This window comes from Aythya fuligula, chromosome 21, assembly GCF_009819795.1.
Source record: "Aythya fuligula isolate bAytFul2 chromosome 21, bAytFul2.pri, whole genome shotgun sequence".
Lineage (NCBI taxonomy): Eukaryota > Metazoa > Chordata > Aves > Anseriformes > Anatidae > Aythya > Aythya fuligula.
The window spans coordinates 4,956,967-4,973,288 of record NC_045579.1 but is presented as its reverse complement, the minus strand read 5'-3'; the positions used below and the strand labels follow the sequence as shown (position 1 = coordinate 4,973,288).

The window sequence follows — 16,322 nt, the reverse complement described above, 5'->3', positions numbered from 1 at the left end:
CAGGCACAGCTGAGACCACAGGGGAAAAAGGGCTGCGCAGAACGTCACACACACATTGCACCGGGCGCTGCTGGCAAGGGAGAGGGCGCTGCTACCCCATTTAGCCCCACTCAGTAAAACTGCCCAAGGAAAAACTGCAAAGCCTTATGGTGTCCGTGTCCCCACGCTGCCCTTCATGCAGGGATACTCCAACATTGCCATGGCACTTTGGGCTGTTGAGGACAGCACTTGCTGCAATCCATGAGGGACGCCGTGACGTAGACTGGAGCAGAGCAGCAGCAGAGACAGCTTTGCAGCAGGTTACGCAGTGTCGTTAGCAAATAGAGACACCCCTCTGCTTTTACCACTAATAAGCTTAATTTCCACTCTCATCTGAGCTTTCTCCAAAGTTTTTCCATTGTCACTGGGGCATTTGCAAAATGCACTGCCCTTGGAGTAGATTATTGATCGCAAATGGGCCAAATAATATCAATAATATTTATCTCAAGCCAAACTCTTAAAGCATCTGTTCACTTATTCACCCTTTTTCCTCTTTATAGTCCTTCCCACCTTCCCTGGTGAATGTTACAAGGCAGCTGATTACATGTAAGTGGAGTCAGAAGACAGGAGACAACTTGTCCAAGGACACACTGTGCAAAGTGGCTGAGCAATTCTACAATTTGGATCCAAAAGCAGTCAAGAAAATGACAGAAGGGAAGGAAAAAGCAGTGTTGGCAGTGCCCCTGCAGAAGGTGTTGGGACATCACCTTCATCCTGAGGGATGCCTTGTCCTTGGGAACACTGGCTGGGCTCTACATCCAGCCAGTCACTGCTCCTACCTTTAAGCAAAATCCTTTCAAAATCCTTTTTTGGTTAAAACTGGTGGAAAAAAAAAAAAAAAAAAAAAAAACAGTGAAGAAAAAAATCTCAGTCAAATCATAACAAACATTTGGGGCCAGATTCTTATACAATGCATTAGTGTAGATCCACTTTTGTAATCAGATCTACACTCCCACCTTCTGGGTATCCACCCCCACACAAGAACAGGCTGGTGGCTGAATCTGCAGCCTCCAATATTTTGTTAGTGCTCTTTGCATGGTGTCATTATTACACTGATTGACAATTAACTATAGGTCGTTTTTCAGAGTAACTGCTGTGTTTTGCATAGAGCAATGAGTAATTTCCTTAGCACGCCTCAGGAAGCTGTGCCTTCTGATCTCCTACTTGTTTAAGAGAAAGAATGAGTTATTTGGAGCGGTGTGTTAATTACTGTCAATCCACCGTTGATTATCTCATCATGCACTCACGCTCAGGGTACACGAGATGTCCTAATCACCTCCAAAAAGGAGCCCAAATTCTCTTCTGGCATAAAAAACAAAACATTCATAATACTAATGGCAATAGCATCATCCAGAGCCGGGCTTGGACGCAGACGAGCAGCCAGCCTTTACCCTGCTAGTATATTTGCTCATGCCATGGACAAACACATGTTCCTGTCCCAGTTAATTACTGGGCAAAAGCTTTCAATGTCACTGATCTGTGCAAAGCTGCTTGCCAGAACTATACAAGAAACTAGAGAGCAGACTCAAGACAGAGTCCCTTGGCCACAGATCAAGCAGCAAAGAAACTCCTGTCACATGAATTTGATGGATTTTTCTGGACTTATGCTTTCTGTTATTCAGATTCATTCACTCAGGAATTTTGGAGACTGTCCAGTTTTGAAACAGCTTTTGCAAGTAGTGAGTAATCACCAGATTAGTTTTACAGATAGGACTGAGGAACTTCTTGACTTGGTGAATGCAGCTCCCAGGAAAGGCTTAGAGCAGCACACATCATGCCTGTCCTTTTTGGATTTGCTGATGTTATTCCCAAAATAATTTGGGAAAATTATTGCTGTTTTTTTGTAGATAGCAAACAATCCTTGGTGAGACCATGCTTCCCACTACAGCAGCACAAGTGAAGAGCAACTCCAATGAGTTACATGGCACTACACTAGATTTACATCAAAGCAAGAAAGGAGGCTCTGGCTCATAGCACATGAACATTAATGTGTCAAATTGCCAGTGCTGCTCCCACTGAATCAGTGCTAAAGCTCCTATTTTCTTCCACAGGACCCAGATAAGGCTGCTGAACTCTGAAGTCCTACACTCAAACTATTGTTTCTGCTTGACTAATAGTGCTGAATTCCTTGAAACTGGGACAGCCTGTAAGGCACTGACTCAGACAAGCATTAAAGCACCTGTTTCATTGACTTCAAGAGGTAAAACGCACTTGTACAAAGGGCTGTGATTTTCTGCTGGGCTGACACAGGACTATCGTACGAGCTTCTGAATAACGTGAAGTGGCTGAGTTGTTTTAAAAAGTTACTATTCCTCATCAGAGTATAACAGGCCATGCTCCTGGTCTGTGACAGATGCAGGGCGTTTGAGGACAACACCTCTTACATCCCATTTGCCACGTGCTGCCCACATGTGCAGGCTTGGATCCTTCATCTGAGAGAGTTGTTCCTTTCAGATGCAGCAACTTGACTGCAGGAAACCTCACGATGCTTTTTAGCCTTTCAAAAGCCTGCCCGCCTGCCTTCCCTGGGTCATTTATGTGCTCCAGTTGTTTGGCTGCAAGAAAATACAGAGCTGCCTCTGATGTTTGGTTTGGAACAAGTAAAATTTGGGCGTCTCTTTTGCTGCTAGCTGCCAGAGCGTCACCTTACCTCCGTCCAGGAGGAACGGCGTACCGCTCCCACCGGGACCAATGCCACTGCCACTCCATGGGCCACCTGTTAGCGGATGCTGCATAGAGATGTGGCTGGCACCTAGAGGAAGGTGGACGGAATATGAGGGGAGTTCATCGTCACAAAACACAAAAAGAAAAATTGTCCGCAGTAACGCTTGCTAAAAAAAAAAAGGGGAAAAAAAAAGGAAAAGCCGAAACTCAACCCAGAAAAGGACGATGGAATGCACAGTCTGGGAGTAAAAGATGTGGGGAAAAAAATCCCATCCACCAGAATGCAAACACCGGGGACTGACTGATAGGATATTAAAATAACGAGTGTAATAAAAAGAGCGATGGGTTGGAGTTGGTGCAAGTAACTCCCCATCACTCTTCTGAGACATTTACCCAAGGTGTGTGTGGTTTGGTCAGCTGCCTGCCTCTCTAGGGAGGCCGATACCTTGCCTCAAGTCTGGTGCCATGCACACGCCCTAGAACAGCTGGGAGGTAAAGGGTGCCAGAAGCAGGGGCACTTTGTCTTTCTTTGTACTTACTGCGTGGGCCAGAGCCAGCACCAGTGTCGAAGTAGGAGAAGAGCGAGTCCAGTTCATCAGGGCAGAAGAGGGAATCTCGACGGAACTTCCTCTCCAGCGTGGCTGCTGTTTTACAGAGAGATTTTGAAGTCCATGGTCAATAACAGGCAGATGAACAACTGCAAAGTCCCACAGCTGTATTTACCCGGGCTGAACTTGCATACCCCAGAGTTTTTCAGTGCCATAACCATGCTCACATTCAGCACCAAAACACAACCACCATAGCTGGTGCTAACACTGCAGACCAAGTCATACCAGAGCATTTTGAGCAGCCAGAAGCCTTCATAAATGTGGCCTCCATTACAGACCAGGTAGGTAAAATTAAACGGATTTGCTTCTTTCTTTTGTTAAAAAGCAGGAAGTTGGAATACAAAGGAAGGCAAAGACAGCTTAGAAGTTGCTAGATCACCCTGATATAAAAGATCATAGAACCATAGCATGGCTTGTTTTGGAAAGGACCTTAAAAATCACGTTTCAAACCCACTGACATGGGATACCTTCCATTAGCTCAGGTTGCCCAAAGCCCCATCCAACCTGGCCTTGAAAGATCTCTTCCGTTAGCCAGAAGAACCTCCTCGAACACATGGGAAGTGTTAGGAAACGGCTCTAAAGATCTGCATCAAGGTTTGTGCAAAAGCACTTTTGCTTATACCCCCAGCAGGCTGCAGAGCCCAGAGATGCAGGGCCACGTGTTATGGCAGCTGTGCCCACACCTACAGAGTGGTGGCCAGGCCAACACAGCTCTGTCTGGGGCAGGGAAGTTCCCACCTGATGACAACATGGCTGGCGACGCGTTGCCTGCTTCGTGGCGGTACTTCCTACGAGCTGTGGGTGCTTTCGTGGCACTGTTGTGCCTCTGGCACTTCTTCACACACCAGCGTCGAGGTTTCCGCTCGTTTTCTGCCAGAGCCTCCCCATTTGGCAGCTTCTTCAGGAATTTCTTCTCCACGTACTTCACCTTGATCCAGGCTTCTTTGTCCTGCCTAAGAGAAGAACAGCATAAAGCTGTGCACAGGGCCACAAGATTCATCTAAAGCAAATAGCCACAAGAAGATAAGGCTGCTATGGGTCGTTTTCTCAACCTGGCTTTGAGTCCTAAAAGCCACCGAGGCCTGAATGGAGCAGAAAGATGTTCTCAAATCTAAAAATATTTCAAAATTTTCAAAGCATAGCTGAGGAACGCAGCATGTGGCTGAGAGTGGAAATGGATGTTCAGCCCCAGCCCACATCACATGCCAGCCTTCCCCAAGCCATTTGCACCACAAGGAAGAGAGTTTGGGCCCCACTGAATGCCAGACCCACTCAGTCTGGCTTTCCAGAGAGCTGAGGGGCTGGTGTAGGTGGATACCTCCCCACGGGGCTGTTAGGACCAGGCCACGCGCTCAGACTCACCTGGAGCTCCCTGCTGTGGGTTTCTTAAGTCCCAGCTCTTCACACTGCGCCTCGTAAATCTGGTTCATGGTGCTGTTCCCCAGCTCACACATCAGCTGCAATACAACAGGGAGGGAATGAAATGCTCAGGTGAGGAGTTACCTCTGCCACCAAGAGGCCCTCCACGCCCACCATTTGTCCAACTCCTGGTGTCAGAAGCCACCACTCACTTTCAGTAACTCTGGCTCCCAGGAGTCCAGCGTGAGAGATCGGACTTTGGAGCAGTGAACGCCCAGACTCCTATTTATCCAAAAGAAAGGAAAACAAAATGGTTACATGCCTCAAAACAGATCCCGTATCATAAGATGAGCAATAGAAATCCAATTCCTCTGTATTCATCTACACAGACATAACTATAGCACAAAAGCTTGATAAAAAAAATCCCCTGCCACAACATTATTCACATTAAAAGCTATTCTTCTGTACTATTTGTCTCTGAAACATTCTGTTTCACTTTCCTTGTCTTTAGACCCCTAACGAGAAGGGTTTCCCTACTTGAGGTGCACACTACTAGGGTGTCTGGTGGCTCAATACTGCGAGCTACTGATAGGAACAGGTCAGTTTGCTGGCAGAAGCATTGCTCAGGGTTGCAGTTATGTGCGTGTTCATGGGTGCAGCTATCTGTCATTTTAGGCTCAGGAAACAGGTTGAATTGCAAAGCATGGGAAGTGAAGAATGAGAGAGTGTGGCAGTTAATTTCTCAGCTCTATAACACAAATGCAGTACAGCAGGAAAAAACAGCCAGGCTTCCTGTTTCAACAGCTCAATTTTTCACAAGTGCTAAAAGTGGACTGTGTAAATTAATCTTTTTTTCTGCCTTCTAAAGCTGTGTGAACTTAATTAGCTGACGTCTGTGAAATGCTTTGCAAGCAAGAGCTAAATATCACTACAGCCGAATTATTCAGGCTGTTTCCTGATGTACTTCGAGCTAGACTCTGCACTTTTGCTACGTGGGCTGCCAACCTCAACTACAGCAGCTGTGTGGGAAGTACAGGGCTTGGGCTGCACACAGAGCTGTACCTGCACACGAGCACTGCAGCAAGCAACTGTCTGAATCCATCTGTACCGACATCATTCAGTTATAACCCATGCTCCACCTTTTTTCTAGGAGCTTGAAATCTATGCCCCTGGCTGGTGCCACAGAGCACACGCGTGCACAGTACCTGTGGATGCCAGAGCACTCGATGCACAGCAGGATGCCCAGGTTGATGCTGGCCCAGCGGGGATCTGGCTGACCGCAGTCACAGCACTGGTCGTTCCCAGGGATGCTCTGCACCCTCTGCAAGATGGTCTCTCCTTTCACATTGCGCTCCCGCGAGTCGGTAGCAGAATCAATGCTGCTCGTTGATGGGGAAGCAGTCCGGTCCAGCCTCTGCAGGGAACAAAAAGGGGTCTAGGGTCTGCAAGGAAGGAATTGGAGCTTTGCAGTGCGTCCTCTCAATGCCTCTGCAATATCTGAAGGGGAATGAGCTGGTGCTAGTCCAGGAAAGGAAAGGATAGGGCCTCATTAATCGCTTAGTGCTACGAGAGAGTGCTTCACCCCATTCCTGCTCTGGGAATGCAGCTCATTATCATTGTTGCCCATCAGTTAGGACAGCCAGCAGCTTGCTGCCATGGTCCAAATGTTCACTCACCCACACTGGACCTGTCACAGCCCAAAAGCCCACTGCTAGGGCCCTGAGACACCTTTAGGGACCTTCCTTGACCCCTCACTCACTTCAATGTAATAGCTGTCAGGACTCTCCCGGTATGCAGAAGCAATGCTGGCTTGAACAGCCTGAATCCAGGCCTGACGCAGCTTCTCTGAGTCAGCCTGCAACATGCAGCTCCTGCAAGAGAAAGGAAAGAGTTGGAAGAACAAAAAGAGTGCGTGTTTTGGTCAAAACTGTCCTGCTTCATCCACAGCATAACCTTTCCAATGGGGGCAGCACCTTAATTTGGCAGACACAGTGGCAAAAATTAATCCTACATGCTCGCACTGTCAGAGGTGCTCCATCTTCAAAGCCTCCAGGCAGTTTTGGAAAGCTGAGCATTGCCATTTTCACAGTCTGTATATACATTAGGTCTGTGTGTCCCACATCTGGCTTGTGCTGGTATCTGATAAGCTTCATAGGGACTCTGGAGAATCCCAGCCAACACTGAATAACACAAGGCAGCATCTGCTCAAATGGAATCTCTTGCAGATCCATGCACACTCCAGCTGCCATAAGGATGACCCAGGGAATCCACCAAACTTACTTGGTAGGTGAGACGACCTCAAAGCAAAACCTCCTCTCTATGTCTTCACATGGCTTGACAGTACAGAGCCGCAGGTCTTCCACCACTACCGTGAGGACATCCTGAAAGGGAGAGAACAAGCAGCTTCGTCAGCTCCCTGAATCTGTCAGAATCGGGCTTCTCAGAACACTCCTCCCCAAACCCTGCTGGCTACCACATGCTGGGGCCAGAAAGAACTGAGCCAGCCCACCATGGGGAAACTCCAGGACAACAGGAAGGGGCTGCACAGCACCAAAGACTGGGACAACAAATGCATGCAGGGGCCAGCTGACTGGGGACGTCAACCTTCCTCTGTCGATCAGGGAGATTTAGACCACTGCAAACACCATCTGCTGCCACTTCGTTCTCAGCACCATCTAACTCTGGAGCATAACAGTGCCTGAATGGGCTTGCCATCCCCCTGAGCCAACCCCACCCTCCCCACCGTGGTGCAGAAGTCCCCAGGACACAAGGTGGCCAATCTGCCAGGGTCACCTGGGGAAGCCTCACTGACCTTTAGCTTTTTCTGGTACACCAGCTGGCTGTTTTGTATGGAGAACCACCTCCTGCAGGAAGACAGACAACAGGAGAAATGAACGGCAGAGCTCTACACGGGCGGTTTGTTCTGCAGCAGAACAAGATCTCCGCATTTAAGTCTGATTTATTCAAAGCAGCTGAAAACTAATGTCATAAACCCTTGCTTCTCCCGGTGCCCTCCCTCAGAGGATAAACAAAGGGTTTAGAGCCTTAGGGAATGACTCCTGGCATCGAGATGCTGTGCCCTAGATATGTCAGTGTATATGAAGGAGGAAGCAAGGGCAGGAATAGGGCAGTCCATCTTGCTGCCTAGGATTACCAGGGCAGAAGCCTGCGTGTGCCCAGCGACCCTGGTGCAGGCAGTAAATGCAGTGCCTGTGGGACACGGTGTGCTGCTTGGGGCTGGATGGACCTGGCATATTTGGTGTTTATCGAAAAGGCTGCACACCTGGCTGTTGGTATAGGATATGCTGAGTTCTCTGTAGCCACAACAGACTATGGGAGGTCAAACTGGACGCCAAAGCTCCTGCTTGCTGCAGCTAGAGTAAGGACACGCGTGTTGGGAGGGAGTCTGCCTCCTTAGGGCCAGCTTTCCACTAAAATATAAGTGAGAGAAGGCCCATGTGATGCTGATAGCAGGGGTAAGTCCCTGGTGGCTTAATCTCCAGTGCTAAATCCAACCCCCTGAGCCATTTCCTCATCCCAAAACACAGCCTAAGGTTTAGCAACCTGATCCTCATCCCGGAGGGCAAGGAAAACCATGGCCACCACCACCAGACCTCAGGAAGAAACATCTGAGTACAAAGAGCCAAAGAGCTTGCAGCAGGCTGTCATTTGAGCCTGTATCACGCTCGCTTTGCAAAGGAACTGGGTTCCCTAGGAAAATGAGATGAGACAGGATTCTCTTTCTTTCGTCACTGCTGAAACATTAAAGGGGGAGATAAAAGGCAACAGCAATAAAGGACTTGACATGTCTGCGGAGAAACGGGAAAATACAGGTAACTGGAGGCCATCCCACCTACGTGGGAGCCCCGTTTGATGAGCTCGTGTGGTTCTGCATCTCTGAGCTGCTGTGACAGTAACGATCTGTGCGCCAGGAGCAATGCTGCTGTCACACAAAGCAGAGCAGAAAGCTTCTCTTGGTTCTGCTCTCTGCTCTGCCACCCCAGGGCACACGTTGCTGCCTGGTGCTGCCTCCTAACCTCAGCTGAACCGTGGATTTTGTTGTTTTCTGCCTGCCCCCTGCTCACGAGGGGGAGGCAGCACCGGTAAGCGGTGGAGTGACAGCAGGAGGGTGATGAGTAAGCGCCAGGAGCTGTGGCTAAGAGTGGGTGGGATGGAGGAGGCTGTGGGGAAGATACAGGCTGTGTATCACCAGGGTGTAGGAGGATACGGGGGAGGACAGCTCAGATCTGGGGGCCTGGGAAAACTCGGAGCCCTTGCCACTAGCTGTACTTCAGACACCAGGAAAATTTGGAAGCCTCAGAGGATCACGTTCCCTCCAGGGTAAATGCCTTAGGGGGTGCCCCTTGAATTCACAGCCAGGTGGAGAAGAGAGCTGAGCAGAACTCTTCACCTCTTCCACAAGAACCAAGCTCTCGATGTACAGGTCGTGACACGAACCTGACACATTTCAGGATGACCTCCTCTGCAGAGACACATGGCAGGCAGTGAAAGCAACCGTGCACGTCTAGGGACAGAGGCTGTAGTCTGCTTATGAAGCACCAAGCAGGAAAATCCTAAAAGGCTGCTAAGATTTCACCTGCAATACCTTCCAGGCAAGCACTGAAATCAAACAGATGATGCACCAGGCCAGAGCTGCTGTTGTTGTTTCTGGTTCTTCCAACTGCAAGCTTAGTGCCGAAATGTCAGGGGATAAGAGCCTGAGAGGCAAAACCATACTGCTAAAATGTGACTGGACTCTCCTTAGTACTAGGGCAAGGCTTAGAGAGGACTCCCTGGTCTAACCAAGTCAGAGATCTCCAGTAATTGCAGATCTTTTCCCTGTGCAAACACAGGCAGTTTCTGTGCATCCCACAGACTGTTCGCTGAATCACTCCATGTTTATTTATTCCAAAGTCTAATGACAGCATATTTCAAGCCTGCTGTGGCACATACTCTGAGTGTACCCCACAGCCAAGTACCGGGTCTCATAATATTATATCATTTCTCTGTTAAGTGAGAGGAGGAAATGTGGGCCAAAAAGGCATCGATTTCTTGCATTAGAAACTCACTGGAAGGGTTGCACAACCCAATATGAAACCCAACGACACTCTCGAGGGACACTAAACACATAAATATCGAACAAGGCAAGAACATGAAACCTTTGCTTCCACTTTCCCAAGGTCTCTGGCAGCTGTAGAGACTCCTAACTACTGAAGGAGCCATATGAGACTGGCATTCCTGGTGATCTATCAGATGAAATATTTATGAGCAATTAAGAGCAGGGCCAGTGCACAAAAAGCCATCTCAGCTCTCAGCAGCACAGCTGATGTTCCCACTCTCACATCTCCCCCTCCCACAACTGACAGGTTTGATACTTGTGGCTCTTGAAAACCAGACACGTCCTGCTGTTCGATGTTCCTCTGAATTGTGATGAATTTAGTTTTCCTCTAGTATTAGCTGTCTTCAGAGCCTTGGCCCGGATATCAGGTGGACTACGAGTCGTTACTCACCGATTCCATGTTTTGAACGCATTGCTGGCTCTCTTGAAGAGGTAGCCTTCCATTACCACTCCATTTGGGGCATCGACGTTGAACTCCACCTTTGAGTCATCGTAGGAGAAGTCCTGCAAATAGAAGGAGACAGACTCTGTCCTGATCCAGACTCTTTCAAGACCCTGACATCCAGGCAGGGCTGTCTCTCACAGCACATCCCGGTGCCTCAGGGGGCTGCAGGCAGGAATTGTCCTCATTGCCCTAAGCTTATCTGTCCCTATTGCTTGGAGAACGACCTATATGTGCTGTGTTTCCCACTCTAGTAGCTGGCAAGTAGAAAGGCAGGTAGCTTGTAATTGCAAGGATTAAAAGCTCCCAATGTTTGGGGCAGCCTGCAATGGGAAGGTGATGGAGGTGCTTTTCACCTGGCCACGCAACTCAGCGGTGCTGCTGTTGTACCTCTACGTGCAGGGGGCCAGAACAGAGCAAATCCCAACCTTCTCACACAAGGCAAGGCAGAACGATGGTTTCCAGAGGGTAAGGAAGACGGATCAATCCCATTTTCATTAGCTATCATCATCTGCCATCTCCAATCCGTGCTCGCACGAGTCTCTCAGGTATGCCACCAGTCAGCGGCGATTTGTCAGGGCTGGCCCTGATTCACCACAGCCCTCGTGGACTCCGACAGCTGGCGAGCACGACACGGAGCAGGGAGCACAGCAGCTGCTCCCGCAGAACATGGGATTACCCTCCCTGGGCATCAATCTGCCTCCTTCCCCTGAGAAACCGGGTTGTGAAACCTGACTTCCCCCTAACCTGGGGAGCTGCGGCGCGTTTCTCTTCCCCCACCCATTTCCCGATGCATCCCACCCACGCTTCCCTTTCTCTTGAGTTCAAGTATTTTTCCCTGCATGGCTCGGTTCAAAGACTGAGCAGAGCAAAGAGCAGCCCCATTAATGTGCGTGCCTTCGAGCTCTGCAGACGAAGACCCCGGTGATGCTGCGTCGCTTGGCAACGCGCGCTCGGCCCTCATTAGGATGAGTTATTTGCACGTTTGGAGATGCCAGCTCGCCCGGGAGGTGTCATCAGCAGAATAATACTGATGCAGGAGGAGGGGATGTAATGGGACAGGGCTGAGTCATGCCTCGGAAAGCCAGCGTGATGCCCAATTAGCACCGGGAACGCGGCTGGAAGGCACCCAATTAAACGAGCCTGCCCTGCCCCAAATTTTCTTGCTGTAAGAGGGTGATTCCCACGGGGGGGCTCTTCCACAGACGCCTTTCATGTTCGTATTGTGAACAAAGGCTAGAGGAAATCTGCCTCTAACCCACGGCCATCTGAGTGTGTGATTTCCATAGAGCTGCTCCAAAGTGAGAATTGCTAAATTTGGTGAGAATCTGCACGGGTCGATGATAAATACCCCAAATACCGCAAAATAAGGATTTCGTTGGGAAGCACACAGCACAAAAACCCTTCCAAGGGCTTCTTAGAAATGACACCTGGTGGAAGGGGTTTGTAAAAGCAGGGGTGAGGGTCTGAACACCCCCTGTGATCTCAGCTGCCCTTATATAAGGGTGCTGCGTGGTGAGAGCAGGGGGAACAGATGGGCCACGTGCGTCAGAGTAAATCCACTGCAAGCCAGCGGAGTCCAGCCAGGTGTGGGTTTAACCTCGTGGAGCCTGCGTTGTGTTACCCCTCTCCACAGCCCGCAGGGCTGAAGCAGAGGAGCTGAAGGCACATGGAGCTGTTCCTTACCTTTGAGGGAACCCTGACCCGCACCAAACCCGGTTTTAGAAGGAATTAACCCCAAAACACCAAGCACACCTGCAGCTCATAGGAGGCAGAGCTATCTGGATGGTGCCCAAACCTAGCACCACATTGCTAGAAAGGCTGACTGGTGCTACATTACTTGGATGCTATTTCTCTCTCCCTTTTCCTCATTGGTTAGGAAACATCCCCAGGCCAAATTCTGCACGTGTTTCTGCTGCTGCAATCCCTGAGCAACTCCGCTGAGGTCAACGCAGCCACTGCAGGGCAGCTGAGGGCAGGATGCCCGCCAGAGCTGTAAGCTGGATTTGTAAAGTAGGCTGAAGTCAAGGGAGAGCTGAGGAATAAGGAGCAGCCTGCCTCTTGTCCCTGGGCATCCTCAGGGACAGTTTGCTCCAGTTCATTGCTCTCTGCTGAGGTCTTTGCTACCAGCTTATGCAGTGAAGGGCAAACTAAAGGAAAAGGGAAGGAGAAAAAATAAATCCAGCAATGATCCCCGATCAGTATTGGTTTTGCTTTCTCAGCCGGGCAAAGACTGAAAGCAAAAGGTGCAGGAACAGCTCATATAGCCAAGAGGTAAAACCAAGGAGAAACTTCGCAGCCTCTCAAGCCTTCCCAGCTGTGTCTGGGAGCTGCTGGTGAAGGAATGTGTCGCCCACTCCACAACAGCCAGCAACTTTCTGGGTTCAAACCTCACTTTAAAAGGCCTGACAAGCAGGGTAAGGGCACACAGGAAAGCTTTTTCTTGTGCCCCCTTTCCCTTCCCTGCTACGTGTGACACTAACACATGGTTTTCACAGACCTCCTTTCACCAATTCCTTCCCATCACCGCTGTGTGCACGGATCGGAAGAGTCTGCTCTCAGTGGGTTTGGACCCGTTTATTCAGTCTGCAATTAGCACCTCATTGTCTCTGCTGCATGAAAAATGCTCGACATGGAAAAGGCTTCCTAGGACTGGGGTCTGCATGGCTTGGGTTACAACTGTGCGTGCGATTAGAAACAGCAGTGACACATTGGATCCCACATTGGTTAAATAAATCCTTTCTCTCCCAAAACAAGAAACCGAATCTCTGCCATCATCTGCTTCCCCGTGTCACCCATTTCCAGTAAATCAAACCGGCCTGGCCTCGCTGGCCCTATCACCCTGAGGTTGCACACACGGCTGCCCAGGAGCTGATATTCTTTTAGAAAGGATGCCACCACGGTTTCCACGGGAGCACGCCGACTGCTGCCGAAATGACAATGAATTAACAAATTCCAAGAGACACGGCCATAGGGATGTGAAAAAGGAATTAAGGGGGACACTCGAACCAGAAAACGAAATGAAAAACCCAACGCAGGCACAGCCACAAACGGATCCAGGAAAGAAAAAAAGAAAACCCTATTTAGAGGGCATCTCTTGCCCCTTTTGGCTGCAAACTCCCTCGTCCATCTGCACGCAGCATGCGCAGGGACTGCACGCTGCAGAGGGCAGCCAAAGCTCTGCCCCTTGCTCCTGTGAAGCCAGCACTTCACGCAGAGAGATGCCTGGTCAGACTAAATACAGCTTCAGTGAGCAGCCTTACCACGAGGGGTGAAGATGCCCTCATCCCCCAGATATTTTTGGCAGGGGGATGTTTGCCAGGCAAGGAGCCCTGCCTCAGAGGCACCTGCTGCAGTAGGGAGGTCTCGTTTCTGCCCACCTGGTGCAGGTTTGCTCCAGTCCCAAAGGGCACAACACCTAGCTGAGAACAGAGAGAAGCTTTCTGTGAAACATCAGCTTCGTTGCAGTTCTTTAAAATATTCTTATCATGGCAGTGGCCTTCCCTGAGGAGCCACAGCATTAACACCTCACTGTACCACTTTGATGTAGACATCGTGACTGCACTTCTCTGCATGTTTTGATTTTTAGTGATAGAAAAGCTCCCCAAACCAGGCAATCCCGACCAGTGGATCATCTCAGTACAGTTGAAGATACCCAGAGGAACACAGAGAAATAAACTCCACGGGATTTTATTTCCAATCAATACCATTGAAGACAACAGACAGCACGCGTGACAACTGCTCGCCTTCAGAGAAAACAAAGGCTTTACCCCAAAGTGCTTTCCTTCACTTGTTAGGTAACCAACGATGCTCACCATTTACCATTATGCACACCCGAGCGCAGAGAAGAGCTTCTCCCGAGGTAAGTGCAACGCTGCGTGCCTAGTTTGGCTCCCATGCTGAGCAGAACCTAATTCAGAGGAATATTCCCATTCCCCACGGAGGCACACGCCCCCTTCCACACAAACACTGCTGCACGCACATTCTGTTCTCTTCTGGTGCCTGACTGGATTTCAAGCCTCTCTCTATCTGGCTATTTTTACCCCTGTGTATACACTGCACAGCCCAAGGCACCCTCCGAAGCAGATGGAATTCGGAGGAGGGCTCCCCCACACGCATTCCCATTCTGCACAGCTTTTGTTCATTCCAGCAAAATCCCATTTACAGACCTTTTGTTTCTGGAGTTCCCTAATGCCAAACGATCCCCCTGCTCTGCAGCTTGCCAGCAGATGATGCTCAGAGATCCATGCCCTGCCCTTTTCCATCCCGCCAACAAAACCAAACACGTTTGCTCTCCTACAGCAACAAAGCTGTACTTGCTTTAGGGTCTCATCAGCAAACACGCTCCTACAGGCACCCTCCTTGCTCCCCCAAGGCAAAGCGCCCCCTAAACTTTCTCCCCAAGAACCAACCCTGTAGGAACCATCTCCTTACCAGGAGGTATTCAAGCCTGCTGAAAATCTTCATGATGCCAGCTGCCGGGGAGGTTCTGCAGGGAGCAGCTCTGTCCTCTCTCTCTCTCTCCTCTCTCTGCTCGCTCTCTAGAGTAGCATCTCTGCTAAGCACCGTGGGCTGGCAGGGAAGGAGGGATTTCTTTTTCAGCCCCTTCTCCTTTACCCCTCCTACTCCTTTTCGGGAGGCTGCGAGCTCTGCCGCTGGCTCCTGTCAAAGCGAGGGGCAGCAGGCGAAGGAAGCTGGCTGGCCCCTGGGGACCACCTGCTTGCCCCCTCCCCATGCCTCCTATTCACAGGCAATCAGCTTAGAGCAAGGGCTAATTACCATACAGCTGTCAGGGAGGCACAGGAGGGAGTGGGAGAAGCCAGGCAGCACAGAGCGGGGTTGACAGGAAGATGCTCCCCGCCTGTCCCCTGACCTTACTACGCTCCTCTGCCTTCAGCAGGGGCTGCTCCTGGGAGCAGGGCCACCTTTTGGGCCAGCAATTCCAGCCCTGCTCCGCTGCAGCCGTGAACTCGGGGTGCTGAAGTGCCAGATGGCCCCCGGGTTGTTATTTACCAGCTGGGCTAAATGAGGCAGAGAGCTCTGCCTTGGCACTCCTTCCTCCCTTGCCATGCAAACAGGCAGCAGAAGCACAATTGCTTTCTCTGCCAGGGACCGGGGAATAGGTATGAGGCTGCAAAGCAGCTTCTGTACAGCCCTGTGTTCTTCCACTTCCAGAGACCGGCAGTTTTGTTTAAGTGCCACCATTTCTTCCCCCTTTTCCCACTGGAAAAGCTTCCCAGGCTTGCGCTCTGGTGGTGTTTCACCTACGTGGTCCAACCTGGACCAGCCCACGTGCCTTTGTGCATCCATCAACTGAGCCCACGTGCAAACAAATGTATCAGATGTGTGATTTCAGACAGATCAGCTCAATGCACAAGAAATATGGCCAATAACAGGACTCTCTCTACAGCCTTTTGCACAAGTGTCTTCCAAAAAGCACTCCTTTCACACAAGCAGCCCATGCACACAGGAGAGAGGCACCCCTATCCTTCCCACTAAGCCTCTCTTCTCTTTGCACACCAGAAGGATAACTCAAATATTTATTGTAGCCCATAAAAATAGACTCATCCTTCCGCTAGTTTCATTGGCACCCTTTTTGTACAAGGGAGTGTTATTTTGCTATGCAGCGTGAAGCTGCAAGTGGAGCTCTTGAAGGCTTTGGAGCTGGAAAGGCAGAGAGGGCAGCAGTTAAAATGACAGCCAGAAGTGATAGCTGCCCTAGGAATCGACACAAAAGGAGGCAGATGCTGCATGCAGGAAGGTGGGGGAGAGGGAGGCATAAGAAGAGGCACCTGAATTCCGGTATCAAAGAAAATAGTTGAGGTTGATGTTGTTTCCCTCCTTTTTTTTTTTTTTTTTTTTTTTTTGATTAAAAAAACAAAAGAGACCACTTTGTTAGGAATGTGGCTTAGCAGGCTGCCCTCACAAAGCTATCCTTAGGTAATTAAATGAGAAAAATCCTGCCATCAGACCCCAAGGAACACTCCAAACTGCATTTTTTACACTGGATTCCCTCCCTTTCTGCTGTACCTTGGCAGGCTGTTCAGGAAGACACCAGTTTGATTAAAAAAAGATGTTTCCCCCATTCCTC

The 16,322-nt window shown here is 49.9% G+C and overlaps 1 protein-coding gene across 5 annotated transcripts in view; it reads right to left on the bottom strand.

The window, feature by feature from the left end:
- Positions 1 to 16,322, bottom strand: part of ACAP3 (ArfGAP with coiled-coil, ankyrin repeat and PH domains 3) — a 69,307-nt gene that overhangs the window by 6,870 nt on the left and 46,115 nt on the right. For 3 of the 5 annotated variants that reach the window (XM_032201277.1, XM_032201272.1, XM_032201273.1), the window contains exons 11-20: positions 10,181 to 10,293; positions 7,483 to 7,534; positions 6,951 to 7,051; positions 6,430 to 6,541; positions 5,876 to 6,084; positions 4,883 to 4,952; positions 4,674 to 4,768; positions 4,050 to 4,264; positions 3,243 to 3,347; positions 2,690 to 2,791 (exon numbers count right to left, since the gene is read on the bottom strand). In XM_032201277.1, coding sequence (XP_032057168.1) covers positions 2,690 to 2,791; positions 3,243 to 3,347; positions 4,050 to 4,264; positions 4,674 to 4,768; positions 4,883 to 4,952; positions 5,876 to 6,084; positions 6,430 to 6,541; positions 6,951 to 7,051; positions 7,483 to 7,534; positions 10,181 to 10,293 — 1,174 coding nt within the window. The remainder of the gene's footprint in view (positions 1 to 2,689; positions 2,792 to 3,242; positions 3,348 to 4,049; positions 4,265 to 4,673; positions 4,769 to 4,882; positions 4,953 to 5,875; positions 6,085 to 6,429; positions 6,542 to 6,950; positions 7,052 to 7,482; positions 7,535 to 10,180; positions 10,294 to 16,322) is intronic. The other 2 variants (XM_032201274.1, XM_032201276.1) reach the window with 1 other exon arrangement.